The sequence below is a fragment of the Phyllostomus hastatus genome, unplaced genomic scaffold, assembly GCF_019186645.2.
Source record: "Phyllostomus hastatus isolate PE091 unplaced genomic scaffold, TTU_PhHast_1.1 phas_scaffold_78, whole genome shotgun sequence".
In the NCBI taxonomy this organism is placed as follows: Eukaryota; Metazoa; Chordata; class Mammalia; order Chiroptera; family Phyllostomidae; genus Phyllostomus; species Phyllostomus hastatus.
Window position 1 is genome coordinate 43,167,593 of NW_025334041.1, and position 26,473 is coordinate 43,194,065.

Here is a 26,473-nt window from a genome sequence, read left to right on the forward strand (position 1 = left end):
CATATTAAAGTGTTGAAACTTGCATGATGATCCAGATATGGTGTACCTTGGTAAATTGTCTGTATGCATTTAAAAATGCATATTTTTCTGCTGTAGGGTGGAGTATTCTATAAATGTCAGGTTAAGTTAATGGTGTTGTTCAGTTCTACATATTTACTGATTTTCTGTCTACTTGTTTTATCAATTATAGAAAGAAGGTTGTTGCAATCTCTGAGTACAATTTAGAATTGTCAATTTTTCTTTGAAATTCTGTTTTTAGCATAATGTATTTTGAATCTCTGTTATAGGTACATAAACATTTAAGATTTTTATGTCCTCTTGGTGAATTGACTCCTCTAGTATTATGAAATGACCCTCTATCTCTATTAATATTCTTTGCTCTGAAATCTACTTTTCCTGATGCTGTTATAGCATGACAGCTTTCATTTAATCATAGTGCGACATATCTTTTCCTATCTTGTCACTTTCATTTTTCTTTGTTGTATTCAAAATGTGTTTCTTAAAGGCAGCATGTAGTTAAGACTTGTTTTTTTATTCTAATCTGATGATCCTTGCCTTTTGTGTGTCTGTGTGTTTCAAGGCTGCTTTAGGCTTTATATTATACATCTTAAACTTACCACATAGCCATGAAGTGATATAGCACTTTACACATGCTATGAGAAGTTTGCCATTGTACACTTCCATTCCCTCCCTCCAGCCTTTGTGCTGTTGTAGTCATACATTTTAATTCACTGTATGTTATATACCTCATAATATATTGTTATTGTTTTTGCTTTAAACCATCTTTTATCTTTCAAAGATAGTTTAAAATAGTTTAAAATATTTTTGTTTACTATGTTCAGTACATTTTGAAATAATTATTATACAGCTGGCTACAGTTGTTTTTAGCTTAAGAAATTGAAGCCTCCTTGGTGATGGAGTAATTTTTAAAAAATGCATTCTTTGTAGCAGCCAGTGTAGTCACCAAATAAATATTTGTTGAAATTTCTATAAGTCACATTTCTATAATATAATATATAAAAGGGAAATCTGCTCTGAATAATTAAAATTTCATGCAACTCTTAATATTTCACGATTTTTCAATTTTGAGGAAATTTTTTCTGCTCAGAGCTCTGTTATATTTCTTTTCAAATGTTGGCAACTTACCAATTTTACAAGCTTGGGCTTTTCATTCCAAAAATATATCTCTTTTGTATTTCCCAGCTACTTTCTCGATAGTCCTGAATTGGCTTCCTGGATATCTGAGCACCAGGTTAGATAATGGCTTAGTTCTCCCTAGTTCGCCATAGGATGCTTGAGTTCTGAACATTTGATCGGAATATGTTCTGAATTGTGGCTTCCCACCTGCCACGTACCAACCATTCCCACCCACTCCTCCCCACCCATCTCTCACAACAGAAACAGTTCATGGGTGAGACTGGATTACCCTATTAGAAGCCTGGCCTCTGCAGCCAGACTGATTGAGTTTGAATCCTGACTCCTGCCACTTACCAATCCTGTGAGTTGGGCAAATTACTCAAGCTGTAAAATGAATAGAATGCTACTCATTCAATGGAATTATTAGGAGAAGTAAAAGAGCTAATGCGTGAGTAAAAGAGTAAAGTGCATAGTACAGTGTGTCATATAGGGTTATAGCTCAATAAATATTAGTACTTACTAATATTATTATTTATATAAAAAAACTTCTCATATAATACTTGGCTATATTCATCAATCACATCTTGTTCATTTTGGCTAGTATATAAACATTCATCCTCAAACATTTCATATGTATTTGAACAAATGATAGTTTTGTTTAAAAAAGTTTCAGCCCTGACCAGTATGGCTCAGTTGGTTAGGCATTGCCTCGCAGAATGACAGGTCACTGGGTTCAATTCTGGTCAGGGCATACACCTGAGTTGTGGGTTCAGTCCCTGGTTGGGGCACATGCAAGACGCAACTGATCAATGTTTCTCTCTCATGTTGATGTTTCTCTCCCTTTCTTTCTCCCCTTTTACTCTCTTTAAAAATAAATTTTTTAAAGTCTTTAAAAAATAGAAGTTTCATAAAAATATAGAAGGTTCCAAAAATGTATTCCTGAATATATTAAAAATTAGCAGATTGTTTCAGCAAGACAAAGCCCTCTGGCTAAGTTATTTTTAACATTTCACTGTAGTGCAGTGCAGAACCACATAGCTTGAATTGCCAAACCTAAGAAATTTTATTCTTATTTCATATATGAAGCTAGTTTTACTAAGACATAGTCCTCAAATTAAATCTTATATTCATGCATATATTTTATATACATTATCTAGTAATTACTACTCTTTGTAATACATAATAACAAATTTCTTATCAAATATAAAATGATTGTAACTTTCACTTACTCTTACAAATGATATGTAGCTTGATTTCTATGGTAGACATGTAGCATACATATGGGGTAGTATAGATATAAAATGATAAAATTTACACGGGAACTTCACATTTTGAGGCTCAATACTTCATTCCTATATTAAATCTCTACCGAATTCCATAAGCTGCAGAAGCAGTTTTGATGCAATTATACCCCCAAATGGCAACAAGGTCAGCAAGACATCAATATTTAGCACACAAAGAGACAACACCCTCAGTACAACACCCTGGTCATGGACAGGTATGAACCATTCACTGTTTTACATATAGGAACAACCGTGTTTCTACTCTTGGTGCAGCATGAAAAAAATAAGTCTCCTTGCAAATATGTGTTCAAGTTACTTCAGAGATCCCTTAAGAATGGTCTTTCTTGCTTCTTGAGAGCCTAATATCTATGCTCCTTTCTCACAGATTTTGTCCCCTTTTGTTTCTGCATATTAGAAAGTTAGCTGGTTAGTTGTGTCTTAAGTTTTCAAAGGGAAAATGGGAATGTATATGAAATGTTACATGTAATACTGGCCACAGCAGCAGAAATGGTCATGTTTTCCTCTGTCCTGAGGGGGTGCAGTCCGACACCAACATTTCAGTTGCTTCATGTTGGTTTACAAGCACAAACCTAGAAGCAAGAGCACCAAGACATCAAGGATCAAAAAACTAAATGCAGGGTGAGTTTTTGTTTAAAAACTACCACTTTCAGTTCAAACTCAGCCCACAGTCCTATAAAGTTTTAGTGGACAACAGCCATGCTTATTTGTTTACATATCATCTTTGGCTGCTTGCACCTACAATGACAGAGTTTAGCAGTCACCGCAGAGAGGATATGACTGGCAAAACCTCAATAATTACTGTCTGATCCTTTATGAAACAGTTTGCCAATCCCTAGCTCAAAGGAACAGTTGAAATTTCAATATTTGGGGAGAGAAAATGCTACTTCCTTCCAGGTTATTATACATACATTGTTGATTTTGAATGTCATTAATGCCCTGTGGTCTAGTTGGCCTTCCCAGTTTTACCAAATGTCAAACTCTTTAGCTCTTCTTTGGAAGGGAGTACATAATGCTTTGGGTTTGAAAGCCAGAGGACTATCATTACGCTATCAGGTATTAGCCCTCCAGCCAGTCACACTACTTCGGGAAGGTTTCTGAGTCAACTGCTGGACTGGCGTGTTCTCATCTCTCTTTTGTACATTGTCTCAATTAATCCTGGAAGGTAACCTTGTTCTCTTATTCTCTATAAAAGAAATAAAAATTTACCTAAATATGCTAATATTTTCTCCAAGGATTCTAATATTTATTTTGATAATTTACTATTAACTCAATATCTAGTGCTGGAAGTGCCTGAATTAGCCTTCTTGTGAAATTCTCTTAAAATTTTTTGTACTTGTAATTCATAAAACTCATAATCTCTCATGATAACTGCAGTTCTCAGAAACACTGATCTGAGAGTCTAGAGTCAAATGTGTTTCATACTGTATGGTTTTATTATGATATTTGTATCTAAAAATATCCAACAGAGGTCACAGATGCACATTTGACAGCTCAGAATGCTCATCGCTCTCCCCTATATTACTTTTAATTTGCTACCTGATCAAGAAGGGAACACAATGGCCTGAGAAGAAGACCACAGGGTCCTCGTGGTTACGATAATTGCATAGAAACTGAGTCATGTCCCTTCACACCTAAAAGGTCACATAGAGCTAGGCTCTGTGAATGCTGGTTTCATGTCTGATGTTTAAGTCTTAAAAAGGCAGAAATAGTATTCTCTATACCTAACACCCCTTTTTAAACTTTCAGAGGCATAAACTTGTCTACTGGATGAAAAAATCTGGGTATTTGTATTTTCTTTTCTTCTCAGAAAGCTGATTATTCTGTTTATTCAAGTCAATTCTTTTCTTTTGGCTTGAATTTCTTGAGGATGAGCCCAGGCATGCAACTCAGCATTTAATGGATGGTCCATTATCACACTCGTCTGAGTGGAGGGAATTGCTCCAAAATACAAATGACTGCTCACTGATAGAAATTTGGGATTAAGGGCCTATTAGATGTAGCTGAATATATTTCTGCTATAATATTGCCTAATTCTATAATATGGAAGTTGAACTGTGAAGTTCTGTCCTGTTTTCCATCAATGAGAAATAGGATAATAAACCTTCAATTAATACAATAGCAAGTACTGTGAATCTAAGATATAACAGATGCACAAAGGATTGTTTAACTCAAGATTTTAAATTAGAACTGAAGCATATCACTCAAGGACCTGGTGGGGATTCATTAATAATTTTTCCTATTTTCCACTTCTTTTTTTCCTCTATGATAATTTGACATGTGTATATTTGAGAACATCAATAAGTCCAAATTGTCACTCAGTAGATGACTTGTGTCATATAATATGACAAGCATTTGAGTATTTTAAACTCTTTGAATAGTTAACTATCTTGTTACCTTCATCTGGATTTTCTGGAATTCTAAATAGTGCCTGTATTCTAAGATCTACCTTAAGCATTTCAGAATAAAGAATGCCAGAAAGACATATGATAATACTAAAAGTTAATGTAATTGCAAGACTCTAATAGAGATAAAATAAGTTATGATCCACTAAATCTTCTGTACAATGAAGGTCAAAGAGTAGAGTGTTTCTGCGTTGCTTAGAGTGCTGGTTTTATCTATGCAGCTTAGTTCTGGCCCAGATTAATTTTATATGAGGAGAACATTAAAGCTTCAAACTAAATATATGTTGTTTCTATAAAAAGTCACTAATCTTTCTTTTAACTCAGTATGTATTCTTGAAACATTCTCTGTTAATAAATTAGGGAATCAAAAGCCTTTTTTATTAATCCTATAGAATGCTGGATATAGAATATATCTAAATTAAATATGAATAATTAAAATAAAAAATTTAAAGCTGAATTAATTGCAAACAAAAGGTTCATTCATCTTCCATTCTCCTAAAAAATAAGGAAATTAATAGTCATTTGAAAAACCTTGAGATTATGGTTTGCTACCCCATTTTATCAGCAAAAGTGCAGTGTTCCTTTATCTTGGAGTTAGGTTTATTATATATTGTGACAATGGATCAAAAAGCCAACAATTTAGCTATCTAGGGACCTGATTTTACTTGGGTGAGTCATTTTATATAGTCATATTTCTGCATCCATGAGTAATGGATTATTCTAGACTGTGACTTTTGATGAGGAAAGTAATTTGTGTAGCTAAAGTTTCCTCAGCAGTCTGATAGCTAAAAGAGATGGACTTTGGCATGAAAGAATGGATAAGATTTAAGTCACTAATTCTTGTCACCAAAGTAGTGATGATTCAGATACTCTGCAATTAGGAAATCAGTCACTTTGCCTTAGGTTTTCCTGATTTGTGGGTGCTGGGTATCAGCTGTCAGCAGTGTCATGGTACTGACAATAATTATGATTATTTAGTGTAAGCCTTAAAATGGACAGTGAAAATCTATGTGTCAGCTTTAAAATGATCACCCAAACGTTGCCTGTCTTTCTTACTTAGTATCATGGCTTTTGAATTTGAGTGACAAAAGGCAGTAGGATAAACTGACTCATAAGTGACATTTCTCACCTCTGTCCTTAATTTTCTCTAGTGTTTGCAACAGGGACATAATTGTGCAAGTAAAATCATGCAACTGATAAAAAGCTATGTTTCTCCAAATAATTTGTTCTCCAACAGAGAGTGTCATGGGCATGAATTCCACAATGCATGCTGCCCATTGGCTGGTTTAGTCCAATTAGAATAGTTGTAGACAAACTGTAATTAAACATTTAGTGAATCAGATACCTTGACATAGGAAAATAATGAGATTATATATATATAAAACATCTAATTATATATGTTATATATGATATATGCTGTATAGCATATATACTACATATCGTATATAATGTATATGTTGTATACAATATCTAATATAATAGCATCTAATTATATGTATATACACACACACACACACAATTACAGTTGTCCCAATTTTCCCCCTTTGCCTTCCTCTGCCTGGTACCCCCATTCCCTCCAGCCATCCCCCCATTAGTTAATGTCCATGGGTCATGAATATAAGTTAATTGGCTTCCTATACATTTCCTATACTATTCTTTAACATCCCACTGTCTATTTTGTGACTACCAGTTACGCTTATTTCCTGTACCTTCCCCCTTATCATCTCCCATCCCCCTTCCCAGGTGATAACCCTCCAAGTGATCTCCATATCTATGATTCTGTCCCTGTTCTGCTTCTTTGCTTAGTTTGTATTTTAGATTCACATGATAGTTGTAAATGTACTGCCATTTTAATGTTCGTAGTTTTGATCTTCTTTTCTTAAATAAGTACCTTTAACATTTTATATAATAATGACTTGGTGATGATAAGCTCCTTTAACTTTACCTTGTCTGAGAAGCTCTTATCTGTCCTTCAATTCTAAGTGATCATTTTGTTGGCTAGAGTAATCTAGGTTGTAGGCCCTTGCTTTTCATCACTTTGAATACTCTTTGCCAGTCCCTTTTTGCCTGCAAAGTTTCCCTTGAGAAATCAGCTGACAGTCTTATGGAAACTCCTTTGTAGATAACTCTCTGCTTTTCTCTTGCTGCTTTTAAAATTCTCTCTTTATCTTTGGCATTTTGGCATTTTAATTATAATGTATCTTTATGTGGTCTTCTTTGGGTCCAACCTACTGGGGATCCTCTGTACTTCCTGGACTTGTATGTCTATTTTCTTCATCAGACTGAGGAAGCTTTCTTTCATTATTTTTTCAAATAAGTTTTCAACTTCTTGTTTTTCCTCTTCTCCTTCTGGCACCTCTATGATTCAGAGGTTGGTATGTTTGGAGATGTCTCAGAGGCTCCTTATACTATTCTTGTTTTTTTGAATTATTTTTTTCTTCTTGCTGTTCTGATTGAATGCTTATTTCTTCCTTTATGTTCTAAATCACTGATTTGAATCCTGGCTTCCTCCCCTCTTTCGTTGGTTCGCTAGATTTTTCTTTATTTCACTTAATGTAACCTTCCTTTCTGCCTGGGTCTTTTTTTATTCTGCTTCCATATTCAGTGAGTTCTTTGAGCATCCTGATAACCAGTGTTTTGGACTCCACATCTAATAGGTTAGTTATATCTGTTTTGTTTAATTCTTTTTTGGAGTTTTGTTCTGTTCTTTCAATTGGGCCATATTTCTTTGTCTTCTCAATTTAGCAGCCTCCCTGTGTTTTTTTCTGCTTTGACTCCCAGTCTTAGTAGCATGGCCTATTGTAGAAGAGTGGTCCTGTAAATTGTGTGGGATGGAGCCTTAAGTGATGCCCAGGGCAAGGCAACCCATTTTACTGCTTAGAGGCCCTGTGTGGAGGGAAGGCTTGAAGAGGGACAATGCCACTGCCTGGTTTCTGGAGGTTTACCTGGGAGGAAGCTATCTCCCAATACTCACCCTGTTTCCAGTCACTTCACTTTCTCCCTGTATGGTACTTGTGCCCTTCCAGCTATTGCCTTGATGCTGAATCCAAGAAGAGGTGGGTCTGCATAAATCTTAAATCTATGTAGGCCCTTTAAAAAGAGTCTCCTGATAATCTGGCAGTTTCTTCCACCACCCCAGCCCCCACTGGTTTTCACAGCTAAAAGTTATGGGGATTTATTTTTCTGGCTCTGGAATCCTAGGCTGCTGGGTGGTCTTTTTTGTGGCTAGGATCTTTTACTCCCAAGCTATCTCTCCCGATTTTCATCCACCACAAGTGAATCTGGGACTGCCTGTTCTGCCGTGTCTCTGTGCCACTCCTGCAGCTCTGTACCTCTCCATGCCTCTGCACTTCTCTCCATTTTCTCTGTCTCTCTTAATCTCTTGATGAATGTGGCTTCTTTATAACCTTGGTTGTCAGACTTCCATACAGCTCAATTTTCTGATGGTTCTGGGTGATATTTGTTTTGTAATCTTGTTGTAATTTTTTCTGTAGTTGTGTGAGGAGGCAAAACATGTTTACCTAAGCTTCCATCTTGACTGGAATATATATATACATTTTTTGCTTGTTGGAGATTCACAATTTTTTCATTTGTATCTTCTGTTTTTTAGCATTCAACATATTTTTTTTCAATGCATGTGATCTTCTCCATTAGACAATGGTTTGTCTTGCCATATTATTATTTATCACTCATGGCATGCTGTATTCAAGCTTCCTATGTCTTTCACAATTTAAGTCATATTGTTGCACACATAGAACCAAGACTGTTTGAATTACTTCAAATAATAAGTAAAATTATTTTGAAGCAACCATAAATGGAAATCTTTCCATTATTATCCAAATTAATTAACTGCTAAGAAAACAATGACCAGGCAATGTGTGGTAGGCAATGTAAGAGAGTGCTGCCATGGTACAGTTGACCTCTCATGACTCTGCTTACTTATATACCAACAAACGGAGAATGGCTTCTTTCCTCTGCACCCAGTATATCATTAGGGCCAATGCTATGACCACAAACTATAAGCTTTATGAGTCATTTTTGTTAAGTTAGTGGTGAACTTCACAGTGCTTTAATTCAGGTTCCCTGAGACCTGAATGGGGTTAAAATAGTGGCTATCAGATTATTGTCTCTGGACCAGCAGCATCAACATCACTTGGGAACTTGTAAGAAATACAAATTCCCAGGACCCACCCAATAATATACTGAATTAGAATCTCTGGGTGACACCCAACAAACAAGTCATCTGTGTGATTTTGATGCATCTCACCCTTTAAGAACCACTCCTTTTGGTATGATGCTGCCTTAACCAAACTGTTAAGATTTAAAACAGTAATTGGTGCCATATAGGGCATTAGTTTAACCTTTGTATCCAGAAATATTCAAGAAGAACTCTTTTTCCTTCAGAAACTTCTCTCTGTCTGAAAGACATAAAACATTAATCATATGTCAGTGATTTTCAACTTTCTTCATCCCATGGCATACATAAACTACTGTAAATACTAAAATTTTGCGGCACACCAAAAAATAGATTTTTTGTCAATCTGATGAAAAATAGTTATAATTTTTTTCATTCACACTAGTTGGCTGTTATAATTTTTTTAATTTGACAATCTAGGGGAAAATAGGTCAGTGTCCTTAACTAAATAGTCAGGTATTGAATGTTTTAAAAATTCTTGCAACGTACAAGTTGAAAATCACTGGTATGTGTCACTGAATCTTTAAACTATAATTGAGAGAATACTCTTTTAAGGGATTAGAAAGTTTTATTTTATATTTTATTTATTTATATTTAGAGAAAGGGGAAGGGAGGGAGAAAGAGTGGGAGGGAAACACTGATGCACCTTTCACACGTGCCCCCACCCCCCTACTAGCAACCAAACCTGCAACCAGGCATGTGCCTCAACAGGGAATGAACCAGTGACATTTTGCTTTGTGGAATGATGCACAACCAAACAAGCCACACTAGTCAGGGCAAGATAAAAGAGTTTTTAAATAATTACTGATGTATAGGGCAATACACTGTTAAGAAAATAAGTCAAAGTTACTATCCTACTGGAATTTGTGAAATGTATTTGTCAAATTTTCAGTGTTTTATAAAACATACATGATGTTTTATTGAGGCAATAAATAATTAGTTTACTCTATAGGTGATTAATTGAATCACACTTGATGTTTTCTTTCTGACCTTAGCCCAATCCACTCCATCAGCTGATACAAAATCTGTAAAGCTGAAATTGCTTTATAATCTTTCTATCACATAGGATTCAATAGTCAAAACTATATTATTTGCTTTGTTTGCTTTAGCTCTGTTTATGAAATCATATTTATGGATTGTGTATGATTGAAAGTAAGTAATAAAACCCAAGGCCATGGCTGATTGTGTAAATATTGATTTGAGGCATTGACCAAGGAGTCTCCCAACTCTTTTTATTGGAAGCACACACAAAAATCTGGCAATGATCATACTTGCTAATGAGTAAGTGACAAACTAAAGAAGTGTCTTCAGGAATCTAAGAGTAAGTTAATTAAAAGTCGAATCCAGGGGAAGTCACTGTAGCTGTTAAGATTTATTTTGTCCAGCTTGCAGTTGAGAAGTGACAGGAATAAAGAGAGAATAAATTCAGAAACATGCATAAAAAAGTATGCAGTTTCTCAGATTCTTAAACAATGACCCATCTGCTTAGAACACATTGACTATTAATGAGCAATTCCCAGTCCATTAATTTAGCAAATGCATATTGGGTGCCTGCAAAGCAGTGGACACTTTAGAACTTCCAGCACATCAACACAGATAATAACAGATGACTGCACTGGCCATCACCAAGGTAGTAATGCTTTCTTGTAAGCCAGTGACTGTCTTTTTAAAGATTTTGCTAAAATTAGGAAATATTAGAAGGCTGAGGGGACATGTGCTTTAGAATTCCATTTACCATAAACATCGTACTATTTTTTTTCCTAAGGCAAAAGAAGCAATGTTCCTTCATTTAAAAAGTAGAGTAAAACATTTCATTGGCATCTTCAGTTGTCATGGTAACAAAATGACAAGTGGCCTTCATGCTCACTTACTATGTATCAATAATAAGCTAACAATTTGGGAGAAAATTCATTCTCTTTAGACATGTTTTGAGCAAAAGTACTGTATGCTTTCATTAACTCATAAAGGAGGTGCTATTTATGCATTACTTGAGCTAGAAATTTAATAAGTTGGTTTTGTTAAGAAATGAAGCAATAGGAGATAAAGCAAAAACTAAATTTAGTAGCATTTCCTCTATTTCCATTCTATTTAGTTTTCCCTTGGAAGAGTGGTTCAGAAGACATAAAGAATGAAATATGTAACCATAATTTGGATAATAAAATTGACTGGACTTTTCTAAACAGGAAAGTCCCAACCAAATCTAGAAGAGCAATAAAAGAAGGTGGGATTCAACTTTAGCAATATAATCATCTATATTACCTCTCTATTCTCCCTAACTTCCACCCTATTCCTAGAGCTGGTGATTACTTGTCATTACTGTTGAGCCTTACTTTAACTTCTCTATCTACCATCTTTTTAATTGGGAAAGTAACTATAATTATTTCAACTTAAAACTAAGGTTAAGTATCTTCTTCAGGAAATTCATTTGAACTGTTTCTCCAATCTAGATGTTAATTACTATTGTACGACACTTCATTACATTTTGGATTTTTGGCCCTACTTTTAGAATCATATTTCTTTTCAAAGAGGTACTCATAGGTCAACAATTGCTTTCTCCTTCTTTAGCCAATTGCTTTTTCTTTCTGGTGACAATTGATTTAATACCAACTAATATTTCTTCTTTCTGGACACATAGATATAAAATCATGCTTTCTGACTTTTGTTGTTGAAAGTCTTTTGCCTATGGATAAAATTAAATGACCCACTAATGAGGTCTTGTGAGCACTTTCATACTTTTCAAATGATTCAGCAAATGGTAAAAATTTCTTGCAACCTAGCCCATAGCATGTCCTGGACTTAAGTATCTGTCTAACAAAAGAAAAAGGATGCTTGTAAGTATGAACCACTGAGCCCCACATTTTATTATGTAATTAAAGAAGATAAATTTATATCTCAACTTATATTTCTTTACATTCAGACAATAAATGGGGCAATCTGTGTCTTTGTTCATACGAATTTTTTCTTTTTAAGAAGTATTAGCATAAATAAAATAAATTCACTTAAAACTTTGATAAGAATAGATTTAAAAAATAAGATACCATCAACAATGCTTGTTAGAACTGTGTTTAGTCTTAGTAATCCTATTAATATTATTAAAGAAGAATGAAGCAATACAGAATGAAGCCATAGTGTTCATGCTTTTACTTTTTATAATACCATTTCATATATATTACTTACCTCATTGCATGATAAGAAAACTGGTGATCAATTGAATTCATGGATGCATTACCTAAAATGATAAAATGAGAGAATGTAGATGTTCTGAGTTTCAGAACATCTAAAAACCTTTCTGCCATACCCCCTTCCTTTAAAAATGAGAATGTGTGTGTGTGTGTGTGTGTGTGTGTGTGTGTGTATACACCAGTTATCAGAACCAACCATTTGCTATCATATTTATGAATCCTATAAAAATTACCCTAAAGATTCAAAAATGTCTGTATTGGGCACCAATATATAAGCCAATTGACATTAGCTAGAACAATCAGTATGTAAAATAAGTGTTCTTTCTCTCTAGGAATTTAGTGATTCTTTCCAAAATGTAACCAGGCACTTTGTCAATCACACTTTGCCTCCCAGAGGACACTAGCCAAGCTGTCATTCCCCCTCCCCCCGGGAAGCCTGCAGCCTACAAGGGTTGTAGATCTCTGCTCCCCTTCAGGGCCTTTGCAGCCTCTCCTTTCTTCAAACTTTTGCCCTATTTTGGCTAAGATAATAGTTAATAATTTAAGTAACTGACCCACTAAATAGTCCACATGTTCTGATTATCTTATTTATGACCCTTTAATAGGATTTAGCTCTTTGCAGCATTTTATTACTCACCTTTTATTAATTATGGGTTTTTTTATGCTCTGCCCTTGTTAGAATATAAGTTCTATTAGAGAATGGATCCTATTTTGTATTATTCAAAGATATATCTCAAATATCTTGAATGCTTGGCACATAATTGAGCAAGTGCTCAATTAATATTTGTGGCAAAAATTCATGGGGAAAAAAAACTATTCTGATGTCATCTCTGTTCTTCCAAACAACAATACTTAACATATAATCCTTTTTTGCGTACTTAATATGTTTCAGACATTGTCTTTACTAACTTACATGGATTATCTCATTTTTTCTTTAAACCAACCCTTTAGAAATGCTATTAGTATTATTTCCATTTTACAGATAATAAAACTAGAGTTTATAGAGGTAAAAGGACCTTGCTCTAGGTAATTCTGATAGCAAATAGAAAGCTCCAAGACAAAACTGTTTGATCCCATGCCTCATACTCTTACCTACTATAGCCTACATTTTAAAGGTGGTTTATGTTTTCCTAAACCAAAGAGTAATTTTAATGGTGGAAAATGTAGGCTAGAAGAAAAGGAGAGTACCACATGGCAGACCAGAAAGAGAGAGATTTCCTAAGCAGAATATTCTTAAATTACATCCACACATGTTCCGTCAAGACAAGTGCATCTAAAGAGACTCTACAACCCAACATACTATGAAAGTTGCCTTTTACTGTCAGTAATAGAAAATGAGATTTTTAAAACTCCTTTTATCTCTCAGTATTTTCTTCTCATGTTTTCGACTTAGTCTCTTGACTAGAGGTTGGGTAGATAAGCCCTTTGGAGAGGGAATGTGATCATCCTCAGGCTTTACCAGGGCTAATCAGGGAGTGCATAATAAACCAAGAGAGTGAGGCAGGCACACCAGTGACAGAGCCATTGCCTGATCCTGAGGGAAGTTTCTGAGTGGAGATAGTGCAGAAAGGAAAGATGGCGGGGCATAGAATCTGAAAAATATTTGGAGATGAAATAAAAGAGTGAGGAAGACCACAAATGTGAATTGGGGAAAGTCTCAAAGCATGTACAACTGGAAGAATGCTGGTGATGATAACAGAGGGGCATGATGGAGAAAATGTATTTTCATTATGAGGTTTTTCTGAAATGCTGAGCCTGATTTGCCACCTGTGAGGGTGGAATGAAGAAATTTTCAGTCATGCAGTCTCAAAAATGTAACTATCATACAGCTTTTGACAGAAAGCTTGTGATGGATGTGTTCTGCCAAAATGAGGGAATAGACCACAAAAGGAGACGTAGTATCTGGGAAAGAGAGGATATGACACAGGGAAGAGGCTAAGTGAACACTCTGGGATGATGTCAGGTGACCCCAGGATGACCTCTGAGTGGTAGACCAACACAGTCCACACTGCAGCTGGTCAGAAGGCTCCAGGAGAGGTGTCCTCAATAGTATAATTCCGATGAGTTATTAAATGTACTGGTATATTTTGAGAGGATAGTAACCCATAGAGGAGACATTTAATTTATTAATTAATACTTGGAAATTGGAAATAAAAACGTTAAATCTAGAGTAAACAAAAAGCTATACAAGAAAGTTAGTACACTACAAGGATCATCTGGGAAGAGATTACCACAATATTATTACTGTAAACATTAAATAGTAATCTTAAGCTCATGTTTTTTCTATTGGGAAGATAGGAGGACAGAAAGAGAAAGTGATGTGCAAAAGTGTGGGCAAGAGAGGCTAAATCCTTGTTTTCTTTATCAAGAAATCAAGGAATAATGACTAAATTAAGAAAATGAAGGACATTGTAAGTAAATTAATTAAAGATGGGAAGGTAAAACAAATCAACTGTAAGAGTTGAAAGTGTTTGCCTTCGGGTAAAGGGAAAGGTGTTTTTGTGCGGCTGAGGAGATGACAGTCAGCTTTTTAAAAAAATGACTAAGTTTATAGAACTGTAGAATCTTTAAAATATCTGTATATGTAACTCTGATTTAAAAATCAAAATTAAACTTGAAAGAAGGCAAAGGAGAAGGGATTTGTCTTAGCAATATGTATGTACAAAGGTCTGTCTGGAAAAAGTCCAACCATTGTTAATTTAACAAGAACAGTTTGCATGATATTGATGTAAATTGGCAGATAAGGAGAATACACTGGAATGCGCATGCATGAACAATGATGACTGCATGTACTAGTCAGTGGAGGTGGTAGACGCTGTTGAGTTACCATGAGTACTATGTGGCCATCTCATTGAAAATGACTGAGAAAGTAGAGCAATGTATCTGCATCACATTTTGTGTTAAGATTGAACATTCCTCCAGGGAAACTATTCAGGTGATTCAGAAGGCTGCAGCTATAGGCAAACCGGTTATTGTCAGCTTCATCACAACACACCTGCCCATGCATCATGTCTCGTGCACAGTTTTTTTTCTTTCTTTTTTTTTTTTTGCAAAACATCAAATCACCCAGATGACTCAGCCCCACTGCAGCCCATATTTGTCACCCTACGACTTCTGCCTTTCCCCAAAATTAAAATCACCTTTGAAAGGGAAGAAATTTCAGACTGTTGATAGAAAATACGACAGGGCAGCTGATGGCAACTGGGAGAACTGTGTGAGGTCCTAAGGTGCCTCTTTTGAAGAGGACTGAGGCATCATTGTCTTGTGTACAATGTTTCTTGTATAAATTACTAGCTATAAATTTCTTGTTGTCTTCTTCAATAACTGTCTCTATTTTTCATAGTACATGGCTAGATACCTTGTAGACATACCTTGTATGTCTCTAATTAAGAATGAAGTAATGCACATAATGGAAGTAAAAATCAGGAAACTTTAGGAAATAGATTTCAGATTATCTTTTACTTTAGCCAAAAGAGAATGAACTACTATCTTCTGCTGAATATCAGTGCAGTCAAGTATTAAAATGGTTGGGATTGTGACACAGAGGCTGGAAGACATATATAAAAACAGCGGTCCCCAACCTTTTTGGCACCAGGGGTGGGTTTCATGGAAGACAATTTTTCCAGGGATGGAAGTTGGTGGGGTGGATGGTTTCAGGGTGATTCAAACACATTACATTCAAGCTCACCTCCAGCTGTGCAACTAGGTTCCTAACAGGCCAGGACCAGTACTGATCTGTGGACCGGAAGTTGGGGATCCCTGTATAGAAGGATTGCTAAGTGTCAGTAGAACAAACTAACATTAAATAATCTAAATTTGTTGAGCGCTTTGTCAATGAAAGTTTATGGTTTACTGTAAGAACTGCAATCTATGAGTGAAATAGCTAATAGCGAATTTTGGAGGTTTATTAAAAGCAAAGAAATAGTGAAGATGAACTAAGAGAAGAAAAGAGATTCTAAGTTGTTCCCAGTCCCTTACTCGTTAAAGAGACAAATGAAGCTAAATTTGGGAAATATCAGGGAAATGAGGAGAGATGAAAGGACTGGAGGATATAATTAATAAGAGGTACAGAAGGAGAAAAGAGAATGGAAAGTCAATGTTAAAGCTAGGAATTGCAGCATTTGAGATTGTAGTCTAGAAGTTCTTCAGGCAACAATGAAATAGGCCAGACCCCAGTCTAAATAGGTAGCCAACATCAAGTAGGTCAACTGTCACAGATGAAACTGATGCACCCACTGGGAGTCTGTACCTCTGATGCAAGAATTCAGTCGTGTTGGCCTAAGGTACAAGGTGGAGATGGAAAACCACCCAGGGAACCAAAGTGCTGATGATCCTCCTAAAGAGTGCAATCACAAATGCATTCACTAGAACTGGCATGGGGGAGTAACTCCAGTCAAGGCAGCAGCTTGGGAAAGTGCCCTCAGGCATGTGTTCCTGGGCTCACATTGTGTTAGGAATGCAGTACCACACTGCAGGAAGGTAATTAATTAAAGCGTGTAGCTTCTGATATATGCAGATAAATCAGGAAGGAAAATTGAAACTTTGTAGTGTGATTTTTCTTAATGATTAGAGTGTGCTCCAAATAAACAGAAAAACAAATTGATTGCCAAAAACCATGATAATGTACATTTAATTCACAAGGGTTAAGCACATAAAAGTCCATATTAAAAGTTAAGATTCTCATAGAAACATTAATTTGACAACATTATACATACTCAGTGTGGGAGGTTTATATTTAATAGCATAAAAACAGTAGGAAACATTGCAAATGTGACTCAAACAAAATAAAATGACAAATTCAGGGGAAAATCATTAAACATAATTATGGAAAAAAATAAACTAGTGCCTTCAAATCTTAAAAAAAATATTTTCAGTGGAAATTATTCATTTTTACCAAGAATCAATTTTCTGTAGCTCATTGTTATTCTGATATTAGTTTATGCCTCTCATTTGCAGTAAAGATTTGATCTTAATAGACCAAAAGGAGAACTTACTGGCTATTGTCAGAGCTTAGTTGATACAGATTCCAGAGAGTGAAAATAAAAATTAAGGGTTTGAAATACTTTTGTTTAGTATATAGAGAATATGAAGGAGGTCTTAAATATATAAAAGTATGAGAACATATTATCACTTTGCCTGTATATCTACCTTCTGCATAACGTTCTTAAGAATAGTGTAAATTCCAATATGACCATTCAAAAGGTCTTATGTAGAGGCATAGCAAAAAAAAGAAGCTCAGAGATTGTTTAAGGAAATGTACCAGGAAATAAACACGTAGCCTTTATTTGTCTGTATTTTAGTTCTCACCTCATGAACTGGACAGCAGCTCTGAAAGCCTGTGTTCTCAGCAGACATGTGATGGACCATGAGCTGATGTCCTGTCACACAGGCCACATATGCTCCACTTACTTTGTAGGTGATACAGGAAGCAGGAGTGGTGGGCCATGCTGCCACCTCCCAGCTTGGTCAGAATTAAAGGCAATAGGGAAGGAAATTCTATTATGAGCATTATACTAACTTAATGATAATTATTACTCAATTCCAACTATTATTTATTTAATTTTAAATAATAATGATTTTGTGATCCTTTAAATCAAATATAAGTTATTTGGTACAAAATTAACAAGTGAAAACCAACAATTTCACCCCCAAAGGATCAGATCATGAGAATACACACATAAATTGACATTTTGCTAACATTTTTATTTTCCATTGTATTTTATGCCATAGCAAAGCAATCTACAGAACAATAGAGGTCCATTCACAGAAATGAAATATGTAAATTCCTGAGCTAGCAAGCTCCTAGCCCAGTATTCAAACCCCCTCTTCAAAGCAGCCACAATGGTCTGCATTTTTCACTAAAAGATCTATGCAGCCACATTCCAAGGCAATGACTCCTATAGTGTGGAGAAGAAAAATGCTCTTTGTATATTTACTTTAATCTTTACCCCTGCTTTTTTCCACTTCCAAACAAACAGAAGGACAAATGCAAACTGCTAACTAGCAGGATGTACAAACAACTGTTACTGAATATTCAAAAGTATTATGGTATTTCTAAAGTTCAACAATACGCCATGTAGAGTCTTTCTTTCATTTTTAATTTTCCTTATTCAGGCACCACAAGACCACATAAGGAGGGTGAGGTCCCCGGAGTGGACTATATCTTCATCACAGTTGAAGACTTTATGGAATTGGAGAAAAGTGGTGCTCTCCTGGAAAGTGGGACTTATGAAGGTAAGCACAGCTCTACTGATGTGTCTGTTCCTTGCTACATCACATTTTTCCATCTTAAATTAATTAAGACATTAGGTTACCAAGGTGCTACTGCTTTTGGTTTGAAAGCTTTAATGAGGTCATTTTAGAAACATGTTTCCTAAAGAAAGGTTACAATACATTTGAAGTAATACCACTCTTATGATGCCAATAGAAAAGTGTATGTACATACCCAGTGAAGTATCTTGTAAAATCCTCCCAAAGCTAAGCTGTTGATCTTGGAGATAAATTATCTTCATCTCTAGGTGGCCACTAGAAAAGCATGGGGCTTCAGTTCAAGTCCCATCATTATATCTCCAGCTTCTTCACTTCCTTGGTCTTCATTTGCGTCCCGTGAAAAATGATGGGATAGGAAAATAGGATCTGTGGATGAATGCCAAAGCTCTTACCAGGGTGTCCAACCTGCGGCCTGAAATGGCTGTGGATGCAGCCCAATACAAAAACATAAATTTACTTAAAACATTATAAAATTTGTGTGTGTGATTACATGTCACAATGTATTTAATGTGTGGCCCCAGACAGCTCCTCTTCCAGTGTGGCCCAGAGACACCAAAAGGTTGGACATCCCTGTGAGCAGAATTTCAAGTCTTGGGTAGAATAGTCTCTGTATGAATAATTAAATTTTAAAATAATAAAACAAAAGTATAAAATAATACTTTTATTCCATCTTCATAATTTTATATGTATAAATTATATTCATTTGTATTATTAAATCCAAAGATAAATATAGTTTACTGAACCACAATTAATAGTGAGTGATATTATAAACAAAACTCATGGCATGTACATTGCTGCTTACCCATAAAACACCTTGAGGTTTACCGTCAGCAAATAAGTTGGGTTTTTAACATTCGGCTTTCCACTACCTCCTTCATTTATCTGTAGATGTTCAATAGACTATAGTTATTTAAGAACTCAATATTTTTTAGTTGGTAGAGGTATTGAAATCTTTTACTTCACACTCCTTCGGCAGTTTAGGCTGAGACATATACCTAAATTATGGCTGAGACATTTAGTTGTTTATCTCCAAATTTTCAAGATATAGGCAAAAATACCCAGGAAAAGAAAGTGGTTTTACACATGGGTCTTCTTTCCTCTTCAGATTGTCAGAAATGAATAATAGTGGAGACTGATTAAAAATATTAAAATAAAGAGCTATATGAATCATATAAGCTGCCTTAAATTATATATGAAAAATAATTATATGAAAGCAGTCAATAAGTAAACAATAAGTTTTGTAGTATGTTTGCCTATGGGCTTTGTGACATTATTTGGTGGCATTCATTAGTGTGAATGTTTGTAATAATAATATATTTAATTACCTTATTTAAATATAACATTTATGTAGCAAAGAACCAATGTCTTAACAAATAGAAATATTCCAAGAATAGGATGATTAACAATATGACCTTTTCTCTAACTTTAAGAATAAAGATTATATTAACTGTATAGAAGGTAAAAAAAAATTAAACTAAATGTTCATGTTAAATTTCCAGTATTCTCATGATAAACTAGATGCCATGAAATTTAATATCAGTGTATTTTCAAGAGCAATCTGGCTTAAATTTTAGGTTCCTGTTGAAGTTTTAGGAAAATATCCTGAAACCATACAAACATGACCAAGTTTCATGAGCCAGACTGGGTTGTCACAAATCTCCTTCAGACTTCTTTTCAGTATTGACAAATTAAGTTTGATCAGTTTGGTGCCAATTTATTAATCACCCTCAGCATGCACAGAGCTGACCATAGAATAATAATGCTGATTTACATATATGACTTTGGGAGTATGTTTAGATAGATAAAAAGCTCTTTTCTTAGGCCACATAACTATTTGGAAGGACACCCAGGGCATATTCTCAAATCTCAGGATCTTCACTTTTTCCTACAATTACAGCTGAGAAACCAGTAGAATTGACATTCTAATAAAAAAAATCACTGCTACTCCTTCAGGACAGATACTCAGCTCCAGGTTCAGGGCTAACACTTCATGTTATTATTCATCAAGGAAACCTAGGGGATGCCCTTTCTGCTTTGGTGCTTTCATACTGTGAAGAGCAACAATCATGTACTGCTCAACTCAACAATTACCTAAGAACTGTTATATTTGTCACACCTTCAGGATGTCAATCTCTCGTAAGAGTTCTTTAATAAAATCCCAGTAATTACATGTTCTTCCTTCTATAGTGTTAGGACCATTGTTTCCTTCTTTCCTCCTGCTAGAACATTCTGATACCTTTCCCCTACTGTTTAGAACCCTCAGCAAGCCAAAAAAAATTCATCTCTAATATCTATGAATCCACTAAAGTAATTAAGAAGATATTGAGTTACTCTAAGCATTAAAGTTACACACATGTCAACAGTGTGGGGCCCTTTAGATTGATTCCATCCCACAAACCAAAACAGCAAAACCACTAAGGCAACTGGAGGTAGAAAGATATCCCCCTGCTTCTTCCTGCTTATAATGCTTCCAAGCTTGGATCATTTCTTTTTAGAGACTGGGCGCCCACTCATTTTTCATTAGCAAAGATCAAGGAAGACCTGCATAAAAGGTCTGGTCAAGCTGCTCATAACTGAGAAGGAAGACCATTCTTAGCATGTGTTTGTGCTCCCCCTGCCCTACCACTCAGTTTTAGAATGGGAAACACTTATCTGAAAAGTAGCTATGAAGAATATATTATTTTAAGCATTTCTTGTATGTACATGTTTTTGTCTCATTGTCAATACTTCTAATTTAATCCTGGTGAATAGATGTAGCTAAAATGGAATCTGTCCTTTGATTAGAAATCAGGTAGCCTGAATTGCAGTTTTCCCTCTTAGGAACTGGCTCAAAGTCCTTTGCTCCAACAGAACAATTAATTCTGTTTCTTTCCAGAGGCTGCAAGGAACACCTTCATGTGCTTGAGTTATCATCTACTGTAAGGCCAAATGGCTCTGGGCAGAACTTTAGCAGATCCTGAAAGCTTTTTTCCTGGTCTCCAACCCAAGCCAGGCTGAAAACCTCATTTCAGTTTGCTTTAAAACAGGGACTGAATGGCCTTGAATGTAAATAACCCAGAGGTTCTGGCTCTGAAGGACCACAAGGTGTTGGTAAAGAGACTCTTTTCTGTAACTTAGATGATCTCTTTTTTACCTTTTCATATTCACTCAAGTTTAAGTTAATAGAACAAGGCTTGCCCAGTGGCAAGCCTGTCATAACCTCAGGTAACATGAACATTACAAACCTCCATGTCAGGACTGAAGGTGTAGTCTTCCTGTGAAACACAGACACAGAGTTCTTTGGATGAATACAGATTATTCCTTTGGTATAAGGTTACTTGTAGGTATAAGGGAGACACCAAGAGGTAGCATTAAATAAGTAGGTCTAGTTATCTGGTTCTCTAAGTACCTGGAAAGACGTAGTGTCTTTGGGAACTGCCCAAAGTGCCTAATTACCTAGGGCTGTAAATCAGTGAGTCTTCCCTGATCTGTTTCTTCCATTTATCTGGGACACTAATTCATGGCTTCTCTAACCACTCACACCAGTTGTCTATCTCAATCTGTGTTCTGTATGTTGTTATTAACTAATCCTATGTCCCCTGAGTTGTGCCTGGGCTCTCATTTCATTTAATTCATATATTAAAATCAGTTGTTTCTGAGCAGTACTACTTTTGGAACATCTGCTACCCTATTTTACTGTTGTGCTTTTAAATTGAAAACAAACAAATTTTTCTATGTATTGAAGAGGTTACTGACCCTAAATTTAAACCTTTTCTTTAAATGGATATAAACTCAGTTGTAACATTCCCCCAATTTTTAAAAGAACCAAATTAAGACCAGCAAGCTATTTGGCATCTGACAGAAATAGTGAAAACATGGCACTCACCTTCCCCTTAATTGCTATGGTTTCTCTTAATCATGGACCCTAGTACATATATCATCAAGCCTATTGCAAACAGCATACCTAGTGTCTTAAACAATTTTATCACAAGGACTCTGAAATTCAGGTTTTCTCACATCTGTTCATAAGAGTGCTGTTCTTCCTGTTGTAGCACATACATTTTTATAAAAATTTAAGTATTAAGTGCAAATAACTTTCTAGGAAAAGAAGCCAAATACTCCTATGATGACAGAGGAGATACAACAAATTTTACATAAATTCATTTTATTTTAATAACTAAATTTAACATCAGATTTTTTAAACATGACCTTGACACATTTATTATTAAAATTTTGAATCTATTCCCAATCAAGATAATGTTGAATGATAGAGATATTCAATACATAAAAAAATAGTTATTGGCACTATAAACAGTCTTGAGATAAACCATTCTTCTATCAGTCCAAGTTTCTACCCACTGAAATGTAAATGTTTCCTAAAGGGCAGATCAGTGCTTACATTGATGTAAGATTGATGCCATTGCAGGAAGCCAAAATGAAATAAAATTTTCTTTTTTCCTTTTCTCTTATGCCCAGTCACAAGAGAACATTTTACTATGTAAGTAATAATTTCCATAATAACAGTAGATTATTGGAGTTTGCAGTTAAAAAGGGCCCAGCTCTTATTTCATATCCAGGTTGAAACATTTTTTTTCTTTTGATACTTTCTTCTTTTTCTTTTTTTTTTTTTGGCAATATTGCTGTTGTGGATGATATTAATCATGTACTTGGATGTTCATTTTTAAAAACACTAAACAGTGTTTGAGATCTTACAATGCCTTTTTTTCTTTAAGTGATTCAATCTGTGTTCAGAACCACTAGCAGAGAGTATATGTTGTTGTGTTTGGGTTTTTGTTTTTTTTTTGCATGCTGTTTGGTTTTTGTGAAAGGCACTAAGACTGGAAGTGTTATTGTATATTAAAATGTGACAAAATTCTCTCTTGGCTTAGGACTTTTGTAACCCTAGCCACTTTCAAGATATGTAGTGCAAATACCTATTTCTAAGTAACTTTTTTCTCATGAAAAAGACAAGAAGGAATGAATCAACCCATTAACTAACTTAATATTATCATATAAATTGTAACTTAAAGACTAAAGTCAAAGAAAATGAAATGGCTTTTTTACTATTGCCTAAAGTACAACATTAACCAATTTACTATCATTTGCATATGTTTTTGTTCAATTGTAGCTGAAAAGAATAGAAATAATTTTTTGAGGTATATCATTAAAATAAAATCAATATTCATGGGCATAGGACTCACTTCTTTGACTTTCTCACAACCCATAATAAAATTAGGTAAAGCCTAGGGTTTCAAAATTGTGATATCCAGGGTTTAATTAATTTCCCTCAAGCTCATGTCTTGAATTACAATGATTTTCTAACTCCTGTGCACATTCTTATAAATATTTATCTGAAACAAATTAAGACTTCACCTGAAAAAAATTATGTCCCTTATTTAGTTCTAAGAAAAATGAGAAAAATGGATGATTTCAAAATTCTTACTTTTATTTCTCTCCACTGTTTCAATAAGCAGAACCTATTTTTCTTTACTGGTTAGGTGAATATTTTCAAGTCCTCTGAGTTGTTTTTCTGAGTGGACAAAAAGTAAATAATAATATTGATAATAAATATTTCATAATTTTGTGTGTATTATACAGTTTGGAATATATATTGAGATATATTCATGAGATCTCACAATTCCATGACTTTCAAATAGAGTAAAATTACTCATTACATAGGTGACACACAAGAGAATCTTGATCAAATTTATTACAACTGTCTTCTGTTGAGAGGCCATATTTCTCTGAAATAACATCAGCGTAGTGATGATCAATGGCCCATGCCATTAGGCTTAGATTAGACATACAGATCTTCCTAAAAGAGAACTTTTATTTACCCCAGTTATTCTCAGTGGTGCCCTTCCTGTAAAAGTTTTTTCAGAGACTTGTTTCACACCTCCGTGATTGGAAAAATATAACCTAATATCCTATTCTACAAAAGTCATTTTGTATTTGAATTTCAAGTCTAAAAAATAAAACTTTCTAAACTATTTTTTCTCATCTCTTTTGTACTCCTGATAGGAGAGACAGAGGAATCTAGAATCTGATTGACCATGGACCTGTTATTTTCCTCAGAGAGAATACAAATCCAAAATAGAAAAATTAGGCAGTGCCTAATTATTATTGTTAAGTAAGTTCTTTATTTCAGGACATAGATATCCATCTCCAGTAAAGTTGCAAGAGGTATAGCTTGTTTTATGAATTATTTTTATCAACTGCAACTTTCATTCAGACCGTGCACAATAACAATATCTGAAACTTTGAGACCTCCATTGATCATGGTGCAAAGTAGACAGAGAAACTGAGTGCTTTTACCAAAAATTGTGAAGTAATACTTCTTAAAATACCCTGCTGCTGTGTGTTTAAAAGAAACATGTTCATAAGATTTTCACCACAGAACTATTCCTTGGAAATTCTGGCAATTATGGAAAATCATTCACAACACTACATTAAAATTAATACGCTAAAGCAGTCAGTCAGTCCCTCCCGATAGAATAAATAGATCTGTTCTAGGCTATATATGTAGGTAACAATCAGATAAAATTAAGACCAAGTGGTCAGTTTATCTTGCCTGCATGGGACTATTTTCATGAAACTTAGTTGTTAAAGATTCTACAAATGAAGATTTTTAGGGACAAGTAAAAACACAAATTGATAGTATTTGTTGTAACAAAATGGACAGTGTGACTTATACTGTCTTCAGCCCATTTGTATTAGCTATGGGGGCCTCCATTCCAATCTTCCTGGAACAGAATAGGCACATCTCTGCCCACCTAGGGTCTTGAATTTGTTATTTGTTATTTCATGTTCCTGGACTACTTGTCTTCCAACCACTTTGATTATCTCAGTTTGAGATATTTACCTTTGAGTCTTCAGGAAACTCTTACTTGACACCCTTATCTAGGGTTGTACCTGCTGACATTTTCCATCCCCTTCCTCTGATTTATTTTTCTTTACTGTACTTACTATAACTGAAAATATATTCTATGTCCCTTTGTTTATCCAGTTATTGTCTCTATCCACCCACTCAAATATAAACTTCAAGAGGTCAGATAATATGTTTGGATCACTGCTAATTCTTGAGTTGAGAATTGTCAACTAGAAAGCACTCAATTAATATGAGTTGACTGAAGGAATGAATGTGGAGGGTCAATTCTCAAAGCCTTAATCTCCACATAGAAGTTCAGCCTCCCTAGGACTCTGGGGTACATCCACTTCCTAATTCAAAATGTTGTAGGTCAACGGTTTAAAGTTGCAACATCAATTTGACCCCAGAGTCCTTTCCTAGATAAAACATATCATACTTGTAATAATTTTGTTCTTGCTTATTTCTCTTTTTCCCTTTGCTTTTTAAAATTTTTTTTCAAATGTTAATTTTCTTTTAATTAACCTTATGAGTCCTAGTTCTGAGTTCCCATACTTGTTTCCCTCTCAGTACCACACAAACTATAACACTTTCTCCAGAAAATAGTGCTTATCTTTATGGCCATTTTTCAGAATGTGGTTTTTACTATAGTAATTCACGGCTTGTCAGCTTACTCAAACTCAAAATCTAGTAGGTTTGGTCTACAAAACCATATATTCCACTAACCTCCCTCTCACCCAACTTTTATTGATTGTACCACCTAAATGCTTTTTGGACTAATAATAATTACCTTTTCCTATAACCACAAAGACTGTTGATTTTTCTACCTCTAGTACAGAAAGTCAGTGGAGAGCTGGAAAACAAGTAATGAGGCCAAACCTAGCAGAGAGATAGAAGGGACTGACATATATTACAAAATACAGAATACAGGAAGTTATTTTAAAACAAAGGAGCTAGTGTGTCTGTCCTCTCACTAAAGGAATATCAAGGCATTGTAATTAATGTGGACATGTGGTACTTGGAATTTGTTGAGTATTTCACTAACATTTTCTGTCTGATTTTCAATAAATTATAAGGAAACATGAGTTTGTTTATTATTCTTGTATTCTTAGGAGAATTAATGAAAATTAAATGGAAGT

The 26,473-nt window shown here is 34.9% G+C and overlaps 1 protein-coding gene across 3 annotated transcripts in view; it reads left to right on the top strand.

Annotated features, from left to right (window-relative positions):
- MAGI2 (membrane associated guanylate kinase, WW and PDZ domain containing 2) overlaps positions 1-26,473 on the top strand; it is a 1,385,030-nt gene that overhangs the window by 753,903 nt on the left and 604,654 nt on the right. For all 3 annotated transcript variants that reach the window (XM_045827541.1, XM_045827543.1, XM_045827544.1), the window contains one exon: positions 18,335-18,454. In XM_045827541.1, the coding sequence (XP_045683497.1) occupies positions 18,335-18,454 (120 nt within the window). The remainder of the gene's footprint in view (positions 1-18,334; positions 18,455-26,473) is intronic.